Consider the following 25,553-nt stretch of genomic DNA (forward strand, 5'->3'; position numbering starts at 1 on the left):
AGAAGAGAGAGCACTAGCAAAGGGCCAGGTGAAAACAGCAGAAGAGAGAGCACTAGCAAAGGGCCAGGTGATAACAGCAGCAAGAGAGAGCACTAGCAAAGGACCAGGTGATAACAGCAGAAGAGAGAGCACTAGCAAAGGGCCAGGTGAAAACAGCAGAAGAGAGAGCACTAGCAAAGGGCCAGGTGATAACAGCAGCAAGAGAGAGCACTAGCAAAGGGCCAGGTGAAAACAGCAGAAGAGAGAGCACTAGCAAAGGGCCAGGTGAAAACAGCAGAAGAGAGAGCACTAGCAAAGGGCCAGGTGAAAACAGCAGAAGAGAGAGCACTAGCAAAGGGCCAGGTGATAACAGCAGCAAGAGAGAGCACTAGCAAAGGGCCAGGTGAAAACAGCAGAAGAGAGAGCACTAGCAAAGGGCCAGGTGATAACAGCAGCAAGAGAGAGCACTAGCAAAGGGCCAGGTGAAAACAGCAGAAGAGAGAGCACTAGCAAAGGGCCAGGTGAAAACAGCAGAAGAGAGAGCACTAGCAAAGGGCCAGGTGATAACAGCAGCAAGAGAGAGCACTAGCAAAGGGCCAGGTGATGACAGCAGAAGAGAGAGCACTAGCAAAGGGCCAGGAGATGACAGCAGAAGAGAGAGCACTAGCAAAGGGCCAGGTGATAACAGCAGAAGAGAGAGCACTAGCAAAGGGCCAGGTGATAACAGCAGAAGAGAGAGCACTAGCAAAGGGCCAGGTGATAACAGCAGAAGAGAGAGAGAGCACTAGCAAAGGGCCAGGTGATAACAGCAGAAGAGAGAGAGAGCACTAGCAAAGGGCCAGGTGATAACAGCAGAAGAGAGAGCACTAGCAAAGGGCCAGGTGATAACAGCAGAAGAGAGAGAGAGCACTAGCAAAGGGCCAGGTGATAACAGCAGAAGAGAGAGAGAGCTATACCATTCTGCCAAATGCATCTCTGATGAGCCTGAACATGTTTATTTTATTTATTTAACTAGGGAAGTCAGTTAAGAACAAATTCTTATTTACAATAACTTCCTACCCCGGCCAAACCCTAACAACTCTGGGCCAATTGTGCGCCGCCCTATGGGACTCTCAATCATGGCCAGTTGTGATACAGCCTGGAATCGAACCAGGGTCTGTAGTGACAGCCTCTAGCACTGAGATGCAGTGCCTCAGACCGCTGCGCCACTTGGGAGCCCATTAAAAAAGTGTAGACTATCTTCATTTGACTAAATCATCTTTCACAAAATCTTCTAATAGGTACTTGCCCAAAATGTTATTTTTTTTCACAGTGGCTTTTTATCATGAGGGCAAATAACCTAAAATACGACTAAAAGATACAGTAAATGCCCTGATACATTATGTGACAAATAGTCCAGTCAGGTAATATATCTGAATCCTATACCGCGAAATGTTAAATCGTGTAGAAATGATCAAAAATCATTCAGTGCAGTCAGAATATTCATTTGCATCACAGACAATCCTATCGTTCTAGCGTCGCGTCTACCATAAGAAAGGGGCTGGAACCAGAAAGAGCGCACCCCTTTAAAACCGAAAACCGCACACCCATTTAATTAACTACGCTGTCTGCATCACTTCGCCTGGCTTTTTGTATTTTATTTTCATCCCACACGTTTGGAGGCGACAATACACCCTTTTGCTTGTAGTTCTCCATAAAACCCAAAGAAGAAGACTTCGCCTTGCTGGTTGTCTGTCTGTCTGGCGGTGGCTGTATGGTTTGTGGTGTGTTTAGGTCTGACGGTGGTGTTTACAATACCACACTCCGAATGCGATGGGAATGCTGACGAAATGGCTTTAAAACAAATCATTCTCACGTTACTGACCCTGTTTGGGTTCGTAGCCATCGGTGATGGTAAGTGAAATGGTTACGTATGCCCCCTTTGGCTTTTGTCTTCGTGTATGTTTTGTTTGTTTGATGAGAGGGAGAATGGCTTGGCTGGCATCGCCTGTCGATCATCATGGCGCTGCCTGTCTAGAATTTGTAAACCGCAAACACATTATAGCTAGTACTACTAAACTCGTTGAATAACACAGCCGGTGAAACATGGCACGTGTATTTCTGTAATCCATGCATCTGGTTTGTTTAGCTGGTTATATAAATAGAAAATGTGATTAGCGTGTGAGTGAGTCGATGTAGCTCGCTAACAAAACATGTTTGCGTCTGTTTCGAGCTACTGTAGCTGCTTGTCTAGTTTGCTAATCAGGTGTGCACAAAGGGACCAGGCTAACAATGTAGTCTGTGCATTTCAACATTGCTTCATGTTTGTCTTGAAATGAAGCCACGCGTTTCTGTTGACGTTAACGCTGCAGTTATCTGTGAGCGGCGGTGTTATGCGTTTTGTGTTTACTAAACAATCGACTGGCGGCTCGTGATTAGAATAGGCTAGATGTGGAAGGGGAGGGGGGGGCGCTCTTCCGCATATAACAAGAAAGTGAAAGACTCATAGTCACGCGTTTAGAGGTTTTTGTGATTGTATGTGTCTTGTATGTGTCTCTAATAGCTCTCTCAACTGAAATAATGTATATCCTTTAACCGAGAACTGGATACAGGAATCCAGACTATTTATTCCTCAGAGGGGGTGCTATAAAAATGTTTTTATACATAAGAAGTAAATAAATTGTTAATCTCCGGAGTAAAAAATGTGTTTTGTGACCACCACTACGCTAGCCAAGTGGAAACTGGCAGTGGTGCGACACCAGCCGTCCTTTCAGCCGACCCAGACAGATGTCGAAGTTTAAGTCTGGGTTCTTTGTGATGGAAATGTGGCGAATGGGGGTCTTTACAGACTCCTGCTATGCCCCCCCCCCTCCCCCTCCCACAGCGCCCTTCTGCTCAGAGAAGCTGATGACCAGATCCAAGGCATTATAAATTAATTAATATTGATTTGAATTTGGCATATGGTGTCTTTAGTCTATATAGCTACTAGCTAGACTTGTTTGTGTTGTTGGTTACACCGCCTGGTTGTGTTAAACTTACTGAAAAAGCCAGATTTGTCACTTTTTTTAAACTGTTGAGAGGGTGAAGTCTATTTCAGATTCAAAATCATTTGAACATTATTGTTCCACTTGAGGCATTGTAGAGAAGGGCTGGGAGTGTGTAGTTATTTTCCTCTGTGTGATACTTTGTTCTCTATATGGAAAGACATTGCAAGTTAGAACTTTGTGGCCTCCCTCGTGGTGCAGCAGCCTAAGGCACTGCATCACAGTGCTTGAGGCATCACTACAGACCCAGGGGGGGGGGGGGGGGGGGGGGGCTCGTCATGCTCTAGCGACTTCTTGTGGTGGGGTGGGAGCCTGCAGGCTGTCTATGCTTGTCAGTTGAACGGTGTGTCCTCTGACACATTGGTGCGGCTGGCTTCCGGGTTAAGCGGGCGGGTGTTAAGTTCTGTTTGGCGTGTCTTATTTCGGATGACGCATCACTCGACCTTCGCCTCTCTCGAGCCCGTTGGGGAGTTGCAGCGATGAGACAAGATCATAATTGGATATCACGAAAAAGGGATAAAATAAAAAAACATTTGAATTTTGTAACGTTAGTGTGGTAGAGGTGGAGAAATGATTATTGATCAATTATAACAAACCTCCTGTCATTGACAACTTAGATGTAAAGTTGCTGACGATGGTAGCTGACTCTATAGCCACTCCTATCTGTCATGTCTTTTAATTTGAGCCTAGAGGAAAATCTTTGTCCTCAGGCCCGGAGGGAAGCCAAATTGTGTGAGCTGTACTGTTAGATATCAGTGCAGCCTTTGACATTATTGACCATGACCTGTTGTTGAGAACCTGTGTTATGGCTTTTCAACTTCAGCTCTGAATCTACGATATGGCAGTCTATATAATAGAACTCAGGAGTTTTTTTTTCAATGGAAGCTTCTCTAATGTCAAACATGTAAAGTGTGGTGTACTGCAAGGCAGCTCTCTAGGCCCTCTACTCTTTCCTATTTTTACCAATGACCTGCCACTGGCATTAAACAAAGCATGTGTGTCCATGTATGCTGATGATTCAACCATATACGCATCAGCAACCACAGCTAATGAAGTCACGGAAACCTTTAACAAAGAGTTGCAGTCTGTTTTGAAATGGGTGGTCAGTAATAAACTGGTCCTGAACATCTCTAAAACTATGAGCAATGTATTTGGTACAAATAATTTATTCAGTTCTGGACCTCGTCTGAATCTGGTAATGAATGGTGTGGCTGTTGACCAAGTTGAGGAGAATAAATTACTTTGTGTAACCTTAGATTGTAAACTGTCATGGTCAAAACATATAAATTAAATTGTTGTAAAGATAAGGAGAGGTGTGTCTGTGGTAAAGATATGCTTTTTTGACTCCACAAAGTAAGTCCTGCAGGCTCTAGTTTTATCTTGCTTATTGTCCATTCATGCGGTCCAGTGCTGCAAAGAAATACCTAGTTAAGCTGCAGCTGGCCCAGAACAAAGCGACACGTCTTGCTCTTCATTTTAATTGGAGGGCTAATATTAATACTAGGCGTGCCACTCTTGGTTAAGAGTTGAGGCGAGACTGACTGTTTCACTTCTTGTTTTTAAACGGAACATTGTGTTGGAAAATCCAAATTGTTTGCATAGTCAACCTACACACACTTACCCCACCAGACATGCCACCAGTGGTCTTTTCACAGTCCCCAGGTCCAGAACAAATTCAAGGAAACATACAGTATTATACAGAGCCATGAGTGCGCGGAACCTTCCATCTTATATAGCGCAAGTGAACAGCAAACCTGGTTTCACAAAACAAATAAAGCAATACCTCAAGGCACAACGCCTCTCCACTGAGCGGCAAGTAGCCTAGTGTTTAGAGCGTTGGGCCAGTAACCGAAAGGTTGCTGGATCGAATCCCTGACCCGACAATCTGTTCTTCCCCTGAGCAACGCAGTTAACCCACTGTTTCCCGGGCCCTGAGGACATGGATGTCAATTATGGCAGCCCCCCGCATCTCTCTGATTCAGTTGGGTTAAATCCCAAAGATGCATTTCAGTTGTATGTATTCAGTTGTAAAACTGACTAGGTATCCCCCTTTCCCATGTGACCTAGTTGTTGTGTGAATGTGTAACTGACTAGCTGTCGCCATTGGCGTCGGCTAAGGGGGATCCTGATAAATCTAAAATCTCCCCGTTGCAACTTGCCACTCACAAAAACATTTTAAAATGGAGAGACTGAGAAAGTTACCAATATCTGCCAATGTCAATAACCTCAAGTCTGCTGCCACCTGTTAACATAACTAAATTAAGTGACTCATTCAACTTCCAAGAATCAGAGAGCAACATTGCATTCCTCCCTCGTCCGGAAGGTTTTTAGATAAGGACATGGTGCACTGTGATTGCTCACATTTTAGTATTTTCAAATAGACAGTGTTGAAGTGAGATGGGTAGAGGTGAAAGCAGCCTAGACTACAGGGTTGAAACTCTATGCGAAACTATATCTAGGACTGGCTGGGATGTACCTGAGTTGACCATTTGACTGGGTTAGCCAAATATCACACTCCAGCGTAATGTAGTCCTCAAGTACCAGTGAGAGCGGAGGAGGTTGGTTTCTCAGGCCAAGCAGACAGACTGGGCTTGTCCAGCTGGGCTGGGGCTGCTTTATGAAGAGGGGCCCACTCGGCTCTGTCTGGAGCCACAGTTTCACACCACATAATGGATTATGCCATGGCAAAGGTGAAACCAGATGGACCCAGAAGTAGCCTAGCTAGTGCGGTTAAAAACGAAAAGTTGTTGGGCTACTGTAGGCCCTGGGGGTCTGGTCTGTGACTGTATTAATTTACTCACAGGATCGTCATGGTTCACAGGACGCCAGCTTCGTCTCCTGTTGATGGCATCAATTGAACTTACTAGTCATTAGCTTAGTCATCATGAGGCCTACATGCCTTTGTGACGCAACTTATTTTTGTGTATCGATTGATGTTTTTCTCTAAGCTTTGGTGCACAATTAAAGGTCAATACACTGCTTTTCAAACAGTCAGGAATAATCTAATGAGTTCAGGGCTTATAAAAGTATACCTAGGCTAAATATAAGCCTTCAACAACCATAAGACCTACCAATAATTACATTATTTTATCAAAATAGTTTAACCTGCTTTTTTTTCAATCACCGATCTGGCTTTCAAGTCTATGAAAATGGCAATTTGTTACAAATGTAACCAGAACCATGCACATCCAGTAATAATGAACAACGTCTGGTAGCAGTCTTTATAAAACATTAACACAGGTTTCAAACAGTTTCACAAGCACAAGCCCACCGCTAGCGAGTAGCCAGCTAGTTTGTATATTTAAAGTCTAGCCAACTTGGATCTATTTGTTCGTTAACAAGGTAGAACAGTTGAACTGTTATGAATACACCCTCCTGTCTGTCTCCAACTGTTTAAACAACAGCCTGTTCACTTTGTTTAGATGTTGAAATCAAGTGGGCTACCTGGATAAGGTGATGTTTATTACTCAGAATGAGCACGAGTTGCCAAGTAGGCTCTTCTTTGTTCTAAATGTTGGCAATTGAGTCATGAAAAGGTATCGTTAGGAGAATCAACCGATTCTTTTGGACCAAACTTCAAATGTAAATAGTGAGTTGAAACTTTTCCTCTGACAACAGTTATCTTTCGTCTTTGTTATGAGTGGCATGGGGAGGGACTTGGTGTCTGTGTGTACGAGTGGGAAGGAGCTAAGCAGACAGCGCACAGAATGAGTTAAGGAGACGAGACCAAAAAGACACATGCTCATAATAATGATTAGATATATCGCCTAGTCCCAAATGGACCCGACCACAGCTCTGCATAGCCTATAATATATTTATTTTACGCTAATAAGGTGAATTTATTGCCTTAGAAGGCCTAGCCAATCTATAAAGATCTATTGGTTAACCAGAAGAGCATCCAGGTCTAGAACTGGGGTCTGTTGTCAGGTCCATTCAGCCTCAGGTCTGATGTCTTTCTCTTCCTCTCTCCTGTCTCTCTCTGCTGTCTTCCTCTTCATCTCTCTCGGTCCCCTTTTACTCTCTTTCTGTTGCTTTCTCTATCTCCTGTGTCACATTCACAAATCCTATATTGGACCTGGCTGTCCCATCAGACTTTTCTGTCGTCCCACTTATGCTTCCTTCCTCTGCCCCCTCTGCCAGTAACCTATAGGCATATATCTAGTCTGGGTTCTGTTTCCTTGTCGGTAAAGGAAGCTCTGTGGTTTAATAGCTCTAACTGGCCTGCTGCATTGCTGCTGTTTCATGCAGCCAAGGCTACTGCTCTTGTAGCCACTGCCTGTCGTTGCCTCGCGTGTTCAGAATCAGATCTCATGTAATCAGAGATGACTTAATAAAGACAAGAAAATACCCTTTTTCCTTGGCTGAACTGTAAACAGAGTATGATTCTGTGTGCTGCTGAACTATCCCTACAGCTGCTGCTGTGGTGCTGTTTCATGTCCTAATGATGTTGTGGAAATGGAAAGGAGCGCATCAAGTCCGATTCCAACATGTGCATGCCTGTCTACCAGATCAGAGTCAGGGGAATGTACAGGAACAGAGCTGCCTGGGAGTCACAAGTGATGTGAAGTTGGACTCTTTTTAATGGCAGATTTAAAAAAAAAAAATTCAACTCGTTCAGTGAAAAGAACAGATCTTTCTACTAATTTCGTTCATTTGATTCAGTAATGCCTAGAGCATTGCCTAAAGAATCATGATTCTACAAGCTTCTCATTCACCACAGGGGGCTTATTGGTGCTTCCATTGAAGACTGTTATGCATACAAATATGGTTATTTATTAACCAGGTTCCATCCAACCTCTTTATGTGGGTAAAGTACATGTGGGATATAAAATGGCCTGATGGAAACAGAATTCTTCATTAAACTTTCCAAATGTCGACAAAACAAAATACGCTAGACAAGGTGGGATGTTTTTGTGTAGGTAAAATGAATTACGCGAGAAATGTCGGTGGAAACGTGACTGTGCAAATATTGATATAACATATTGAAGTAAACTTTGAGTCCCGTAATGACATGATGTGTGGTCCTCCCACTACGACTCGTCAGGAAAGTATGCAGTTTATTATGCTACAGATGAAATAAGATGTGGTGAAAATGCACAGTGATGAGCTTGATGCTCCTATCCAATAAAATATTGAGGGTCTTGTTCTGGTGACATGATTATTGACGCTTTGAGGAATAAAAAAATCGGACTTTTGTCCATAATAATCTGATGTAGGCAATATGTACGCTCTGTACTTATCTGCAGTCTGTTGGCTAGAGCTCACATGCCAATACCAGAGTGGTCACACAACCATATAACCCTACATTTGTTTGTGAGAGAACCATCAGTAGAGTTGAAAATGCGATGGAAACCCATTTTGTGCACAACTTCATCACGTATAGCCTTTTAATTTGCAACAAGTCAAAACATATTGTTTTTAATAAATTTGCATGTGAATCTGTTGCCAGTTGGATGTAAATCTAGTTGTTGATACCTTTTTGAAACAAGGTCTAGTTGTAGCTGCAACCGGACTAGATTGTGAACGGCTCTTGTCGGAATGCTTGAGCCTTCCATGTTTGTTGATCAGAGGCAGGCTGTGTTTTGGTTCTACAAGGCTGTCCATCAATAAAACTCAATCAATTCGTTGCATTCATTCTTACACCATGTGATCAATTATCAGTTATTTTCCTTCTCTATGTGCTGCCTGCAGCATGACCAATTTTCCTGCGTGCACATATACAGTTGGTGGTGGTTGGAGCCCGTCTCTGGAGCCGCCAGCAGGTCGGGCTTTATTGCCAAAATCCAGAACTATCCCTTTAACAACCTGGCTAATAACCTCTTCTTCTCTCTGTGTGGTGAATGTTGTAGCCTGGGTCTGCTGGGGATGAGTGTAGCTTTCCCCTTTAATTACCCGGCCCCCTCTAATGACCTCCGTCAACCGAGAACGCTCTGGATGGCTAATTACAGCTGCAGACATTCTGGCCTCTCATTGACCCATGGACATGATCGCTATGGTATTGTTGCTGTTGGATGAAAACCTCATCTCCAAAACAGAAACCTTTCAGTAAATTGGGGGGCTGGGGATTTTCCATGAATGAATATAATTATACAACTTCAGAAGCTATTTAGGAAACAAATGATTGGGGTTCTGTGGGGTCTGGTCCGTGGAGGTACTGCATTTCATTTTTTTTTTTTTTTAATGATTATTACTAACAACCTATTCAATGACTTTCGGCCAAAGGATTTGTGGAATACGTTTTAAAGTGTGTAATACAATGTCCTATTATTCATTTACCATGTACAGTTGAAGTCGGAAGTTTACATACATTTAGGTTGGAGTCATTAACTCGTTTTTCAACCACGCCAAAACTATAGTTTGTTAATAAGAAATTTGTGGAAAGTCGGTTAAGACATCTACTTTGTGCATGACACAAGTCATTTTTCCAACAATTGTTCAGACAGATTATTTCACTTATAATTCACTGTATCACAATTCCAGTGGGTCAGAAGTTTACATACACTAAGTTGACTGTGCCTTTAAACAGCTTGGAAAATTCCAGAAAATGATGTCATGGCTTTAGAAGCTTCTGATAGGCTAATTGACACTATTTGAGTCAACTGCAGGTATACCTGTGGATGTATTTCAAGGCCTACCTTCAAACTCAGTTCCTCTTTGCTTGATATCATGAAAAAATCTAAAGAAATCAGCCAAGACCTCAGAAAACAAATTGTAGACCTCTAGATGTCTGGTTCATCCTTGGGAGAAATTTCCAAACGCCTGAAGGTACCACGTTCATCTGTACAAACAATAGTACGCAAGTATAAACACCATGGGACCACGCAGTCTCCTAGAGATAAGCATACTTTGGTGCGAAAAGTGCAAATCAATCCCAGAACAACAGCAAAGGACCTTGTGAAGATGTTGGAGGAAACAGGTACAAAAGTATCTATATCCACAGTTAAACGAGTCCTATATCGACATAACCTGAAAGGCCGCTCAGCAAGGAAGAAGCCACTGCTCCAAAACCGCCATAAAGCCAGACTACGGTTTGCAACTGCACATGGGGGCAAAGATCGTGCTTTTTGGGGAAGTGTCCTCTGGTCTGATGAAACAAAAATAGAACTGTTTGGCCATAATGACCATCGTTATTTTTGTAGGAAAAAGGGGGAGGCTTGTAAGCCGAAGAACACCATCCCAACCGTGAAGCATGGGAGTAGCAGCATCATGTTGTGGGGTTGCGTTGCTGCAAGAGGGACTGGTGTACTTTACAAAATAGATGGCATCATGAGAGAGGAAAATTATGTGGATATATTGAAGCAACATCTCAAGACATCAGTCAGGAAGTTAAAGCTTGGTCGCAAATGGGTCTTCCAAATGGACAATGACCCCAAGCATACTTCCAATGTTGTGGCAAAATGGCTTAAGGACAGCAAAGAGGCCAACAAACCTGACTCAGTTACACTAGCTCTGTCAGGAGGAATGGGACAAAATTCACCCAACTTATTGTGGAAGGCTCCCCAAAACATTTAAGTCAAGTAATTTTAAGGCAGTGCTACCAAATACTAATTGAGTGTATGTAAACTTCTGACCCACTTGGAATGTGATGAAATAAATAAAAGCTGAAATAAATCTCTATTCTGACATTTCACATTCTTAAAATAAAGTGGTGATCCTAACTGACCTAAAGACAGGGAATTTGTACTTGGATTTAATGTCAGGAATTGTGAAACTGAGTTTAAATGTATTTGGCTAAGGTGTATGTAAACTGTATATTCTTAACTATGGGCAACATGGGCCTGGGAGGCTCACAGGGATATTGGTATCCACAGTACTCTACCAATTATACATATTTTTTGTTCAGGCCTACCTTACTTCTCAGAATGAGAACGAGTTGCCAATTCCTTATACAACTACGCTTTATGCTTATTGCCCATTTCTAAAACAGACTCGACAGCTAGTATAACAGTCTGACTAAACTGCTGCTAGTGGTACATGGTACCACAATGTGCGTGTGACAGACTGGGCAATCATTTTCCAGATTCAATGTTCATCGATACTCCTCTTTTAGTAGTGCCTGCTCTGCGCACAATATGAGGAGTTGAGACAAACCGGGTATCGTTATAAAGGTTAACTTCTATTACAGTAAAACAAATGTTGATGTCTTTCGGTGTCCATATGACCGATTCTGTTGGACCAAACCTCAAATGCAAATAGCAAGTTGAAACCGCTCGTCAGAGGAAGTGATCTCATCTTTGATATGAGTGGCAGGGGGAGGGGCTTGGTGTGTGGGGCGTAAAGGGGCAGGTGCCGTGTCACCGCAGAAGGAGACCAAGAAGACGCCGCGAGAACAGGCGGGTGTTAAAAAGACGCTCATAAAAATAAAAAATATACTTGCTTCTTGCGATACAGGCATACGTAATATTGCACTAAAACATTCAAATTAAGACCGATATTCCAATCTGACAGACTCAACTCTTACAAAGACATGGAACTAGATAAGGAGCCTGTTTGGTTGCTGCAGCCCAGGAAGTAATCTGATTCCGATATGAATGAAAAATACTTTCTTTAGATTTGTTACGCTGTATCAGCAGGACAGGTATTCACAGATGGGGACAACACACTGATCCCCAGTCAGTTAGGGGAGGAACAGACTGAGGTGCCAGTGAAGAGTGGCAGCTTAAGAACTGATCCAAGGACAATGGCGCAGTAGCCTGGTTAAACCAGACTACACGCTGTGCTCAATGGTGAATACAGGGTTCATACTGTTTTTAACCTGGCTACAATAGCTGCCCAATCACTGTGGCTTTAGAATGCATTCCAACCCTGAGGGGACTGGGTGGATTCAGGCTTGGTACCTACTAAAGACAGACCCCTAAAGGGCTCTGTCAGACCTCAACGTCTTCCGGATGGAGAAAAAAGGGGGATTTACTCTGAAGCTTTCTGCTAATCCTTTCCCTGTTCTGGAGGCTTTTCAAACAGCCCTTGAGCTCTCTCCTGTTAGCACTAGTCTGTCTATCCAACTCACTGGCAAGCCATGTCAGTACACGCTTTAGGACTACCTCTAGGTTTGGACTTTCAACAGCAACAGAATTTACATAAAACCTGCATAAAAAGGTTAACCACCACATCTCTCTTTGGTATCCATTAATCTTTCTCTGAGTTTGTTACACTATTCCCTCTCCCCTCGGTCTTACTCAACACACTTCCCAGGTTTACACACACACACACACACACACACATTGCACCATCATGATGAGTGACGGTGACATGCAAGTGGCCAAACCACCCCACCCAAGTCCTGGGAGCGATTCCCACAGTTCAACAGCTGCTGTGTGGGTGTGTGTGTTTTTAAATGTGTGGGTGTGTGCTCACATTTGCATGTGTGTTGTTGGAACAGTTTTTTTTTTTTTTAAGTGGAGTGAGTCTATGATGTCTTGCTACATCTCATCAGCAGTATGTCGGTCTGACCGGGAAAATGCCAGTAAGTAACTCCTAGTGGAGCGTGTTCATGTTCAATAAAGTTGACACACATTTCCTGCAGATTACACAGCGGTGAAGCAGCAGGCTCTGACAAAGGGAGAAAAACAAGCCAGTCTAATCTGAAGCTGTATAGAGAACATGGTTTAGCTAAATATGACAGGGAGAAAGACCCAGGCAGAGAGGCTGCTGCAGACCTTCTATAGCCTGGTGATTGGCCCAGACAACACACAGTTTACAGAAGTTTTCAAAGCCTCAGGGAAGGTGTCCATAACAGAGGGGATCAGCCTTGAACTAAGAGAGAGGTACAAGGAGAGTCTGCTATGCTACAGACTCCCTCTAGCCTTATGATGACTGGAGAACAGAAGTCTTCTTGAATACATCAGAGGATGTCAATGTGGCCATTCCTTAGAGGTCAGATCAATCTTGAACATATTTTCAGAAAATGAGAAACTCATAATTGAATGTATTCAAACACACCTCTATCTTGTCTGTGAGCTGGGCAATAGAGGTGATAGTGCTTTCTGGGTACATAGACAGAAAACCAGTACCCCAGCAACTGAGAAAGGAAAACCAACATGGCTGAACACAGCACAGCAGCCGTTCCTAGAAGTAGTTATTGACTGGTCACTGTGTGGTCTGTGGCCTACCAGAGCCTTGGGTTGTGGCCAGTTAGTCATTATGGTTATTATGGCTTTAAAACTAGCCAAGCTGGATCTGATCTGGACCTTGAGCTGCACAACAGCTGTACAAGTGTGAAAAGATCACAATTTCTCCAAGCTCAATTAAAAAACCTAGATGGAAACATACTACACTTGAACATAGATTTGAAGAAAGAAAAAATGACTGATGTACCAACGTACTCAAACTGAGAATGAGGGGCGGGGGAACTACCACGACCCATCAGTGCCCAAAATAAAGAGAGCCGTCAGAGAACAACATTTTTGCTCATGATTTAATTTCCTTGACGTTTTGAAACAGAATTGAGTAGGCCTAATATCTAAATATGAATGGCCCGTGGGAAGGACAGTCAGGCACAGTGTGGTGTTTGAGTTGGTTGGGTGAACTCTGCTCTTGTATCCAGTCCACATAATTGGTGTCCTTACACTGGTCCTTTGTGCTGAGATTAGAGGGAAACGAGGAGCGACTGCACTGGCCCTGTGCCCAACAAAGAGCATGGAGAGGGTGAATGGGGGAGGGGCAGCCGGAGTGGCGGGTGGGTCACACACTCACCAGACCTTGTGCTCTGGGGATAGAGAATACAGATCAAATACCATGATGACGGCATTTGATGAAACGTGTTGGTTTTGAACAATAAATCTATTTTTGATGCAAACTTCTAATGTCCTATAAAGATTGTCTGAAAATGTCCTCTTCTGTGGAGAACTGATATGATGGGAGGAGACAATAAGGGTGGTGGTGGGGGGCAGGGGCTTATGCATCCCCCCAGCTGTGAGGTCTACAGCTAGCTATAGCAAGCAGCTGTGACATTCAGTCATTAAAACCCAGTCTAGACTTTGACTTAAAAACAATAAGACTTGAACGCTGGATAGATGGAGCTGTTTTGGCTGCAAGAAAGTGTGAAGTTCCTATCATTCCTGCTGTGTTCCGGCCAGACAGACATGTACGGTCCCAAATGGCATGCTATTCCCTATGTAGTGCACTCCTTTTGACCAGAGACCCAGTATCACACTAAATACGGAATAGGGTGCCATTTGGAACGTAACACAGTGAAGGAAGGCATTAATAAAACGTTGTTGCCACAACCAGGGCTTCCTTTTAATTTTGACAGAGCTCAGGACAGGCCTAGTATTTGAAATCCATTTGTAATATGAATGACCACCTAATCATCCTATTCCAGGTCTGCATTCTGAACTCCAACTAAGAGTAGGCCCAACTAACATGCTTGAGGAAATAAACTGCCAAGGACCCAGACAGGTGGAACTAGTTGTTCCGAGGGATGAGGAATACTCTACACTACTCCTGTGAGAGCAGTGATCATGTCCACAGGTCTGTGAGAGGCCAGACTGTCTGAGACTGCAATTAGTGGTCACACTTAAAATTTCAGGGCTGACGTCTGTCCCTAATTGACAAGGTAACTAATGTGACTGAAGAACCCCCTACTACGGTCTGTAATATACTGTCAGTCGGACCATGTAACTCAATTTTTGCCAATTTTTCTACAAGTATTGAAAGCAGTAGCCTAACTGCCCTCCAATTTACTATGAAATTCATGATTCAAGGGCAGCAGCTCTCAAACGTTTGGGGACCAGGGAGCCCTTTTGTAACAGCAAATTCATCAGGGACCTCCTCATAATCGGAACACAACTCAAGTGAGATAAAAAAGAATACACAACAAGGAGTGTTACTGTGACTTGGGCTGTGCATGGCCGGGTGAACCAGGTCCTTCGGGTACTGGGAAATAACACTTTACAGGCCCAGAAATGTAAGTTCTGTCATCTTCATTGAAAGCAATTTTAAGAAACGGTAGATCTGTTCTGTGCGCTATATTTCTATGCTTCCCGGTCTTACATTTTGGTTTTGTACACCAGCTTCAAACAATGTTTTTGGTTAAGGAAAATATATTTCAGAGGTTTAGATGGTACAATGATTCTCTACACTAGCTTGTTTTGTAACAAACTGAAATTTGGCGAACTATTTGAATTTTTGCAACCAGGAAATGGTGAGGCGATTTCTGCATAGTGTGTCATATAAATTACTGTATTTATGTAAGTAAGTAAAAAAAAAAAAAATGTTTTGGAATTAAAGGTTTTGTTCAGATGTTGTATAAGGAATTGGCAACTTGTTCTCATTCTGAGAAAAAGGTAGGCCACTTGATTTCAACATCTGAACAAAAAATATGTATAATTGGTAGAGTACTGTGGATACCAACATCCCTGTGAGCCTCCCAGGCCCATGTTGCCCAGAGTTAAGAATATACATGGTAGATTGACACCCCACACACCAAGCCCCTCCCCCTGCCACTCACATCAAAGATGAGATCACTTCTTCCTCTCTGACGAGCGGTTTTAACTTGCTATTTGAGGTTTGGTCCAACAGAATCGGTCATATGGACACCGAAAGACATCAACATTTGTTTTACTGTAATAGAAGTTAACCTTTATAACGATACCCGGTTTGTCTCAACTCCTCATATTGTGCGCAGAGCAGGCACTACTAAAAGAGGAGTATCGATGAACATTGATTCTGGCAAATGATTGCCCAGTCTGTCGCACGCACATTGTGGTACCATGTACCACTAGCAGCAGTTTAGTCAGACTGTTATAGTAGCTGTCTAGTCTGTTTTAGAAATGGGCAATAAGCAAAAACCGTAGTTGTATAAGGAATTGGCAACTCGTTCTCATTCTGAGAAAAAAGGTAGGCCACTTGATTTCAACATCTGAACAAAGTGCACAGGCTAGGAATGCTGTTAAAACCATTGGAGATGGACAGAAGGGTGTGTTCATAACAATTCAACTGTTTTACCTAACAAATAGATCCAAGTTGGCTAAACTTGAAATATAAAGATTAGCGAGCTACTCAATAGCATGTGGTGAGTGAGTAAGGTAAAGTGTTGGTCCCATGTTTCATGAGTTGAAATAAAACATACCAGAAATGTTCCATACGCACAAAACACTTATTTTGAGGGAGTGTGTAATTGGCATGCTAACTGCAGGAATATCCACCAGAGCCGTTGCCAGGGAATTGACTGTTAATTTCTCTATTATAAGCCGCCTCCAAAATTGTTTTCGAGAATTTGGCAGTACGTCCAACCGGCCTCAAAACCACAGACCACGTGTAACCACGCCAGCCCAGGACCTCCACATCCGGCTTCTTCACCTGCGGGATGGTCTGAGACCAGACAGCAGATGAAACTGTGGGTTTGCACAACCCAATAATTTCTGCACAAACTGTCAGAAACCGTCTTAAAGAAACTCAACTGCATGCTCATCCTCACCAGAGTCTTGACCTGACTGCAGTTTGGCGTCGTAACTGACTTCTGTCGGCAAATGGTCACTGTCTCTCGTGGTGTTCACGGATTAATTGTGATTTCAACTGTACTGGGCAGAAGGCAGACAACGTGTATGGCGTTGTGTGGGCGAGGGGTTTTGATGTCAATGTTGTGAACAGAGTTCCCCCTTGGTGGTGGGGTTATGGTATGGGCAGGCATAAACCAAGGACAATGAACACAATTGCATTTTATCGATGGCAATTTGAATGCACAGAGATACCATGATGAGATCCTAAGGCCTGTTGTTGTGCAATTCATCCACCACCATCACCTCATGTTTCAGCATGATAATGCACGGCCCCATGTCACAAGGATCTGTACACAATTCCTGGAAGCTGAAAATGTCAGTTCTTCCATGGCCTGCAGACTCACCAGACATGTCACCCATTAAGCATGTTTTGGATGCTCTGGATCGACGTGTACGACACTGTGTTCCAGTTCCCAGCAACTTCACACAGCCATTGAAGAGTCGGACAACAGGCCACAATCAACAGCCTGATCAGCTCTTTTCGAAGGAGATGTCGTGTTGCATGAGGAAAAGGTTTTGGAATGAGATGTTGGCCGAGCAGGCGTTCACATACAAAACATGACCATAAGTATCTCAACAATAAGTTAAAAAACATTTTTTTTCATGTTTAGGCCATATCACCCATCCCTACCCGCCATATTCACCTTTTTTTGATTTCTCCTACCGGGCTGGCATCTATTTTTTTGCTGTCTTATAATAGTGGAAATTGGGTCATGCGGCCAATGTAGAAATCGCGCTGTCATTTCCTGGTTGCTAAAATTCTACATTGTAAGCTCCCAGGAGAGTGTCCTCTCCCTTCCTCTCCTCTGTGTGTTTTTGGTTCATCTGCAGTGGTGGATCTGGTTTCAGCCAGGGCTGTCTGCACGAACCCCACTCCACTGGGTGTGTTATTCTGATTGGGACTATCCTGGGTAGTCCATTTTTAGATGGAATGTATGCATGTTTTTCTTAGTTGGTTTAGGATGCCCTCTGCTGGAAAAAATGTGGTCACTGCAGTAAGTCAATTGTTTTCCGCTTACGGACAGGACTGTAGGTTTATTGCTCAAGGCCATCAACGACAGTTCATCTCATTCTGTTATGGAAATTTCTGAAGCTCTCTCCATGTCTGTTATCTTGGTCTCTGATTCAAGCTCTCATGATGCTCCTCAGACCACAACGGAAATGTCTAACTTCGTAATCCCGATCACAATTTGTTTTTACTGACCAAATAAAAAATCTATCAATTGGTGGTTTTTCTAACCTCCTTCCTCTCTCTTTTCCCCAGCCCTGCGGTGTAACTGCACCAACTGTGCAAAGTCTGGTTATGAGTGTGAGACGGACGGGGCCTGCATGGCCTCCACGTCCTTCATCCAGGGGCATGAGCAGCATGTAAGGATCTGTATCGCCAGAGACAGCCTTGTGCCCCCTGGCCAACCTTTCTACTGTCTGAGTGCTGAGGGACTGCTCAACACACACTGCTGCTACACTGACTACTGCAACAGCGTTGACCTCAAGGTCCCCTCACGTGAGTAAAGCTGAAGTTACACCATCCGTGTATTGCATGTGCATTCCACCAGAATAACTTCCTGTCATCGTCTCCTTTATCTGCAGTCATTTGAGAGAACAGGACTGGTGAAGGCCACCCCCTTGTAGACATTCACCATGTTGCTTTTACCCCTCCAATGCTTTCATTTCAGTGCATATAAGGGAGAGGTGATGAGAGGAAGCCACTTTGGACTATTGAGATGCACCCTTTGTGTTTAGTTTAAACCGGAGAGATGGTAATACCACTGCCCTGTTCTCAATGTCTCCCTCTCCAGTCCCAGTGAGCTCTGGTGGCCCCTGGGGGCCGGTGGAGCTTGTGGCTGTGATCGCAGGGCCAGTCTTCCTTCTGTGCATGCTGCTGCTGGTGGGAGTGTTCCTGTTCCAACACCACCAGAGGGCCTACAGGTGAGTTGGCACTGTGTGATGGGAGGGCCCTACGGGTTGGTTGGCACTGTGTGATGGGAGGGCCCTACGGGTTGGTTGGCACTGTGTGATGGGAGGGCCCTACGGGTTGGTTGGCACTGTGTGATGGGAGGGCCCTACGGGTTGGTTGGCACTGCGTGATGGGAGGGCCCTACGGGTTGGTTGGCACTGCGTGATGGGTTGGTTGGCACTGCGTGATGGGAGGGCCCTACGGGTTGGTTGGCACTGCGTGATGGGAGGGCCCTACGGGTTGGTTGGCACTGCGTGATGGGAGGGCCCTACGGGTTGGTTGGCACTGCGTGATGGGAGGGCCCTACGGGTTGGTTGGCACTGCGTGATGGGAGGGCCCTACGAGTTGGTTGGCACTGCGTGATGGGAGGGCCCTACGGGTTGGTTGGCACTGCGTGATGGGAGGGCCCTACGGGTTGGTTGGCACTGCGTGATGGGAGGGCCCTACGGGTTGGTTGGCACTGCGTGATGGGAGGGCCCTACGGGTTGGTTGGCACTGCGTGATGGGAGGGCCCTACGGGTTGGTTGGCACTGCGTGATGGGAGGGCCCTACGGGTTGGTTGGCACTGCGTGATGGGAGGGCCCTACGGGTTGGTTGGCACTGCGTGATGGGAGGGCCCTACGGGTTGGTTGGCACTGCGTGATGGGAGGGCCCTACGGGTTGGTTGGCACTGCGTGATGGGAGGGCCCTACGGGTTGGTTGGCACTGCGTGATGGGAGGCCCCTACGGGTTGGTTGGCACTGCGTGATGGGAGGGCCCTACGGGTTGGTTGGCACTGTGTGATGGGAGGGCCCTACAGGTGATCCATCATGTAGCCTAGAGGTTAGAGAGGTGGGCCAGTAGCTGGAAGGTTGCTAGTTCAAGCCCTGGGTGGGAACTGACCTGGCAACTGGAGGGCTGCTGGTATCAGGTCTGGGTGGGTTGAGATGACCAGAAGGTGCATTTCAAGTTCTCACCATAGAGACAATAAATCTCTCTTCTGGTACAGCCACAGGCAGAGGCTGGAGGTGGAGGACCCCTCCTGTGAACACCTCTACCTGGCCAAGGACAAGACCCTGCAGGATCTCATCTATGACATGTCCACCTCCGGGTCTGGTTCTGGTGAGTAAACTGAGCCTACACTGTTTGAATCAAAGGTTCTATATATGGAACTGCAAAGCATGCTTATTTTTGAGCAGTATCCTCTACCCTCTCCTGCAAGCAGAGGGTATATTACACTAGGTGTTGCTGTTCAATGTATAGAATATCCTTTAGCCTTTTCCATAAGGAATATAGTAGATGCATACAAGTTTGTATTTAGGTAAAAGCCAAATGGCATCAGCCAAGAGTACCACTATTTGCTCTTCTCTCTGCTTCCCTCTGCAGGCCTGCCCCTGTTTGTGCAGCGTACCGTAGCCAGGACCATTGTTTTGCAGGAGATCATAGGGAAAGGCCGCTTTGGAGAGGTGTGGCGGGGGAAGTGGCGTGGAGGAGACGTGGCGGTGAAGATCTTCTCTTCCCGGGAGGAGCGCTCGTGGTTCAGAGAGGCTGAGATCTACCAGACCGTCATGCTGCGACACGAGAACATTCTGGGATTCATTGCCGCAGACAATAAAGGTGAGCGTTCTCTCACCACACACACAATAGGGCAGGGTTTCCGTTGTAGCGCTGGGCGTTTGACCAGCAGCATTTATTTACAAGACATTTTAGAAATGTACTGGACCCATATACATTGCATGTGTAACCTGATTTTATGAAATGTTTTATTTTACCTTTATTTAACTAGGCAAGTCAGTTAAGAACAAATTCTTATTTTCAATTACTTTCAATGACTTTCAATGATGTTAGGATAATTGTTTACTTTTCCTCAGCCAGCAAGACGAGTAATGAACAGCAACATCGCAAGCCTATGTCAATCTAATATCCCCCATAGTAGAAAGGTGTACCTATTCTATTGGTCAGCTTGTTGTGCTGTGCATGAAAGAAATAGCCTGTTCCAAATAGACTCTGGAACTGTTGTGGGATGATAGATCCCACATTCATACAACCAGTAAACTATTAGTTCCTCACATTATAAGCGCAGCAATGTGCACAAAGCAGTAGGCTACGCGCAAATGTTTGTTCCATAATGCAATTAGTGGGATAACGCTGTCAAAAGGGCACCGCACCTGCGAGCAGTTTCATGTGACGGAGATGAAAATATCCGCTAGAAATCTAGAAAGATTTCTGAGAGAGAAATCGGGAGATCTGAAGATGCAACAACTAGCATGGGTTACTAATATGACTAGGGTTGTGCCTTTGGCGAATGGACAATGAAAGAAAGTTGATTTGAAAACCAAGAGAACATGAAAGAAATAGGCTACTGGTTTCAATGGTATATGGAAATCATTATAAAATAATTACCTCTATGGTTGGATTTAAATTTGAAGCGAGGTAAGACTTGCCTCACCTGAAGCAAGACGTTCAGGTTTCAAACAAATAAGTATATGTTTTCAGAAAAATAAAACCAGATGCCTTATTTACATTAGTATTCAGACCCTTTGCTATGAGACTTGATATTGAGCTCCGGTGCATCCATTTTCCATTGATCATCCTTGATGTTTCTACTGCTTAATTGGAGTCCACCTGTGGTAAATTAAATTGATTGGACATGATTTGGTGGCACACACCTGTCTATATTAAGGTCCCACAGTTCACAGGACATGTCAGAGCAAAAACCAAGGAATTGTCCGTAGAGCTCCAAGACAGGACTGTGTCGAGGCACAGATCTGGGGAAGAGTACCAAAACATTTCTGCAGCATTGAAGTTCCGCAAGAACACAGTGGCCTCCATCATTCTTAAATGGAAGAAGTTTGAAACCACCAAGACTCTTCCTAGAGCTGGCCGCCCGGCCAAACTGAGCAATCAGGAGAGAAGGGCCTTGGTCAGGGAGGTGACCAAGAACCCAATGGTCACTCTGACAGAGCTCCAGAGTTCCTCTATGGAGATGGGAGAACCTTCCAGAAGGACAACCATCTCTGCAACACTCCATCAATCAGGCCTTTATGGTAGAGTTGCCAAACAGGAGCCACTCCTCAGTAAATGTGCATCTTAAAACAATACAAAAAATACATATATATATGTGTGTGTGTATATTGTGGAAAAAATTGAGGCATGTGAGTACTTTCTGAAGGCATTGTATCTCTGATGTTATGTAGGTGCATTTCAAAATAGGGCACCTACTGGCTGTAGTTTTTTTATTGACTGTAGAATTCTCCTCTCTCCCCCCCCTTCTGTCTCTGTCTTCTCTCCCTCTCCAGATAACGGCACATGGACTCAGCTGTGGCTGGTGTCAGACTACCACGAGCACGGCTCTCTGTTTGACTACCTGAACCACTACTCTGTGACCATCGAGGGCATGATCAAACTGTCCTTGTCTGCTGCCAGCGGCCTGGCTCACCTGCACATGGAGATACTTGGAACGCAGGGTTAGCACAGCGGGGAGATGAATTATACGGACCATACACGTTCACTCAGCCCATACGTGTTTACATTCATAGACTAGGGCGCGTTCAGCAGTTTTGGAACATTCAGATATAAATATGTTATGTACAACAAACATTCCTCTGACATGTAGAACAAGGAATCATGTCGGCTCTATTCATGCCATTTCTATCTGCAATGTTTGGCAACTGAACGTGGCCCAGGTAACCAGAATGATTGGTGGTTTAGCCAGCTCCTCTCTTGTTAAAATATTCCAGATGTTTTTAACTGATTTAGTAAGGAAGTTAGCCTTGTCCGAGCCAGAACTGCTATATATAAATATAAGGGATTCCAGATCTTTTTTTGTTGTTGCTGGTTTTAATAGTTTTTCATCACTTTGCATGTTACACCCCTCACCATGGCCATAGCTTGCACCGATTGCCCTACCTTTGAATTTTATAAGGATTCTCATTAGCTGACGCCTTGACGACAGCTAATCTTCCTGGCGTCCAACACACAACTAAAAATACATTACAGACAAAATACTTGACTGTTTACATAGTAGACATTACAAACCTTTAACAAAATAGACAGTACAGACATTCATTGACCTGGTTGCAATATTGTGTGCTCCCTCCATTCCAGTCTTCCAACTCGGTGTGTGTTCCTCTCTAGGTAAGCCCGGCATCGCCCACCGGGATCTGAAGTCTAAGAACATTCTGGTGAAGAAGAATGGCATGTGTGCCATCGCTGACCTGGGGCTGGCGGTACGCCACGAGTCCATCTCTGATACTATAGACATCGCCCCTAACCAGCGCGTTGGCACCAAGAGGTACTGAGACCACTGGTTGCCCCATCACATATCTCACACACACACTTCTTTTCAATCTTTAAGTTGGTTTTAAAAGTAACTTTAATTCAATCCTGTCTGTTCCAGGTATATGGCTCCAGAGGTCCTGGAAGAGACCATCAACATGAAACACTTTGACTCATTTAAGTGTGCTGATATCTACGCCCTGGGGCTGGTGTACTGGGAGATCGCACGCCGCTGCAACACTGGAGGTAAGACACTGACTGGGTTTCAAGTCTTTCTTGGAGTCGTGTTGCACAGATGATCAAATCTCACAACGCCTGGAGAAGGTTTGTACGCGCTTGAGATTGATTAAATGACAAACTGCATAGACTCACTGATCTACAAATCACCTTGTGCCCCAAATAATAACTAGTCATTATGAGTTAACATTAGGGATTCTGCGCCACAGCTTGCTCAAACCGATCCCTTCAAACACCCTGTGTTTGAAGGGATTGGGAACCACATTAATATTAACCACACCCACATTAACCACACCCAGGAACCACATTAATATGAACAGATGTTCTGATAATGTGTTCATGAGTGACCTGGCTGCTCCTCTGCCCCCCTATAGGTATCCATGAAGAGTACCAGCTCCCCTACTTTGACCTGGTGCCCTCTGACCCTTCCATAGATGAGATGAGGAAAGTAGTGTGTGACCAGAGGCTGAGGCCTAACGTACCCAACTGGTGGCAGAGCTACGAGGTAATGAGAGAGCATAAATACAAACACCGCTGGACAGAAACATTGTGTTTGTTGACTTAAGTTATTGCATTTGACTGAGCGTTTAAATGTAGATATGGTGGAAACAAAAAATCTTAATTTTTATTGTGCTTTATTCATACAAGGCAAATCGTTAGACATTTCCTTTGTGTGTAGTTGGTTGATTGCGTGTTGACCGAATCGAGCCCTCTCACTCTTCTCCTCCAGTCTCTGCGTGTGATGGGTAAGATCATGAGGGAGTGCTGGTACTCTAACGGCGCAGCCCGCCTCACAGCTCTACGCATCAAGAAGACCCTGGCTCAGCTCAGTGTTGAAGAGGACATCAAGATGTAAGCTCGGTGTGGGATGGACGGCAGAGCCATGTAGCTCGCTGGAGACTCACAACTACAGAAGACATGAAATGTGTCCCAAAGGGCACCCTATTCCCAGTGTAGTGCACTACTTTTGACCAAGGCCTATAGAGCTCTGGTCAAAAGTAGTGCACTATATATGCACTAGAGTGCCATTTGGGACCAGGCTACAGAGGACTGACACTACACAGGGAAAGAAAGGACTGAGACCAAATCCTGCCAGTTTAAAAGCCACTCTGCAAGTTGTGACAAGGCCTACCTCAACTTTTTATCCAAAACTACTGAAATTCCCTTCTGCCCCTTCTCTCTTCCTCCCTTTGTTCTCCTTCACCATGTTAACCCACCCTCCTCTCCTTCCCTTTTCACCTCACTACAACACTACAGCTGTTAATACTACCATTATTATCAATACAAACTGCCCTGTTCATTTTGTTTTGTGTTCTGAGGCAGGAATTATTACTATTGTACAGTGACAGGAATTTTGTTTGAAAATTAAAAAAAACAAAAAATACATCTTAAGAAAAGAAGATTTCCCTTCAACGGACTCACTACATCCTGAAAACTCATTGATGGGACTTCATGCCCACATTTTTAGGTTAGAATATTGTGTTATAACTTGTTTGTTTTCATGGCAATGTATTGCTCTTGCATGTGGGAGAGTAGCACAAGCACTGTTTTTGTCCCCCACCGTCTGTTTCAGGATGAAACCAACCTACCATATAAGGCACTTTTACAGGCATGTCCCAACATCAGGAGAGTAGACTGCAGCCATTCCTATACTGCTTTCAGAAGCCTGGAATAGCATGTAGTTTATTGGACAACATTTCCCATTGGTCATTTAACAATGTGTTTTTATTTAAACCGATGTAGTGTGCATTCTGCTACTTGAATACTCCACAAACAAACATGTTGCACTGTCTGTGACTCACTCCTCCTTGTACGGGACTCCTACATGTATCCAATTTTACATTTGGTCCAGTTTTTTATTTTTATTTGAATGTTTTAAATCTGGCAGGGATGTTTTTTAAGGGTTTTATTTATTTGTTAATAGTTGTATTATTTCATATTTTGATGAATACACTGATATGTGATGAGGAAGCCAATGTCTCAGCCAGTCAGATGATATATAACATCTTTTTAATTCTGCATGTGATAAGTTAGCTGGGGTAGCTCCAACCTCGATAACTACCGGCTTTCACATGTTCATTCTAACAAAATGGCCTCATTTCACCTGTGGGTAGTGCTAGTGGCCAATACACTGAGCAAACGAGGCAAAATGGTGGCAATGAAAATCCTGTTTTATTATACACTACTGATGGATCTGTTTTAATTTGTATATAAACATATGTTTTCTCATTGGGGGTGTAGTCATTTTTCAGCAACATCTTCAGTGGTACTTTCAGTTTCCCTGAGATGCAGAACTCAAAGGAAAGTAGAGCAAAACACTGTCCTTTCTTGAGTTGTAGTCATCTATTTTCCCTTTTATTGGCACTGGAATAGTTAACTATCTCCCCATATTTATTTTCAGAATTTGTTTTAATTTTGATCAAGGCAAGAATAGGTTGTATGTGCATTATATATTAACACTTGGAACTAGGCTCTCTGAAACAGGACATGTTCTGATATTCCCTTGTTCTGCCCCTAAGCAAGGCAATTAACCCACTGTTCCCTGTGCGCCGAAGACGATGTCAATTATGGCAGACCCCGCCACCTCTGATTCAGTGGGGT

General features: G+C 44.3%; 1 protein-coding gene across 1 annotated transcript; it reads left to right on the forward strand.

The window, feature by feature from the left end:
- The first annotated feature begins 1,483 nt into the window (after positions 1–1,483).
- Positions 1,484–25,181, forward strand: LOC129829673 (activin receptor type-1B-like). The gene is made up of 10 exons (XM_055891529.1): positions 1,484–1,872; positions 17,766–18,005; positions 18,301–18,430; positions 19,447–19,559; positions 19,824–20,054; positions 21,737–21,904; positions 22,575–22,731; positions 22,837–22,961; positions 23,327–23,457; positions 23,683–25,181. Exons 1-10 carry the CDS (start codon positions 1,809–1,811, stop codon positions 23,806–23,808), a joined length of 1,485 nt encoding a protein of 494 aa, XP_055747504.1. The 5' UTR covers positions 1,484–1,808; the 3' UTR covers positions 23,809–25,181.
- Positions 25,182–25,553: the final 372 nt, after the last annotated feature.

The sequence above is a fragment of the Salvelinus fontinalis genome, chromosome 31 (assembly GCF_029448725.1).
Source record: "Salvelinus fontinalis isolate EN_2023a chromosome 31, ASM2944872v1, whole genome shotgun sequence".
NCBI lineage: Eukaryota > Metazoa > Chordata > Actinopteri > Salmoniformes > Salmonidae > Salvelinus > Salvelinus fontinalis.

Coding starts and splice junctions, on each gene's coding strand:
- LOC129829673 (XM_055891529.1), top strand. CDS start 1,809: ATGGCTTTAAAACAAATCATTCTCACGTTACTGACCCTGTTTGGGTTC. Junction 22,732..22,836: donor CAGCGCGTTGGCACCAAGAG/GTACTGAGACCA, acceptor TGTCTGTTCCAG/GTATATGGCTCCAGAGGTCC. Junction 23,458..23,682: donor ACTGGTGGCAGAGCTACGAG/GTAATGAGAGAG, acceptor CTTCTCCTCCAG/TCTCTGCGTGTGATGGGTAA.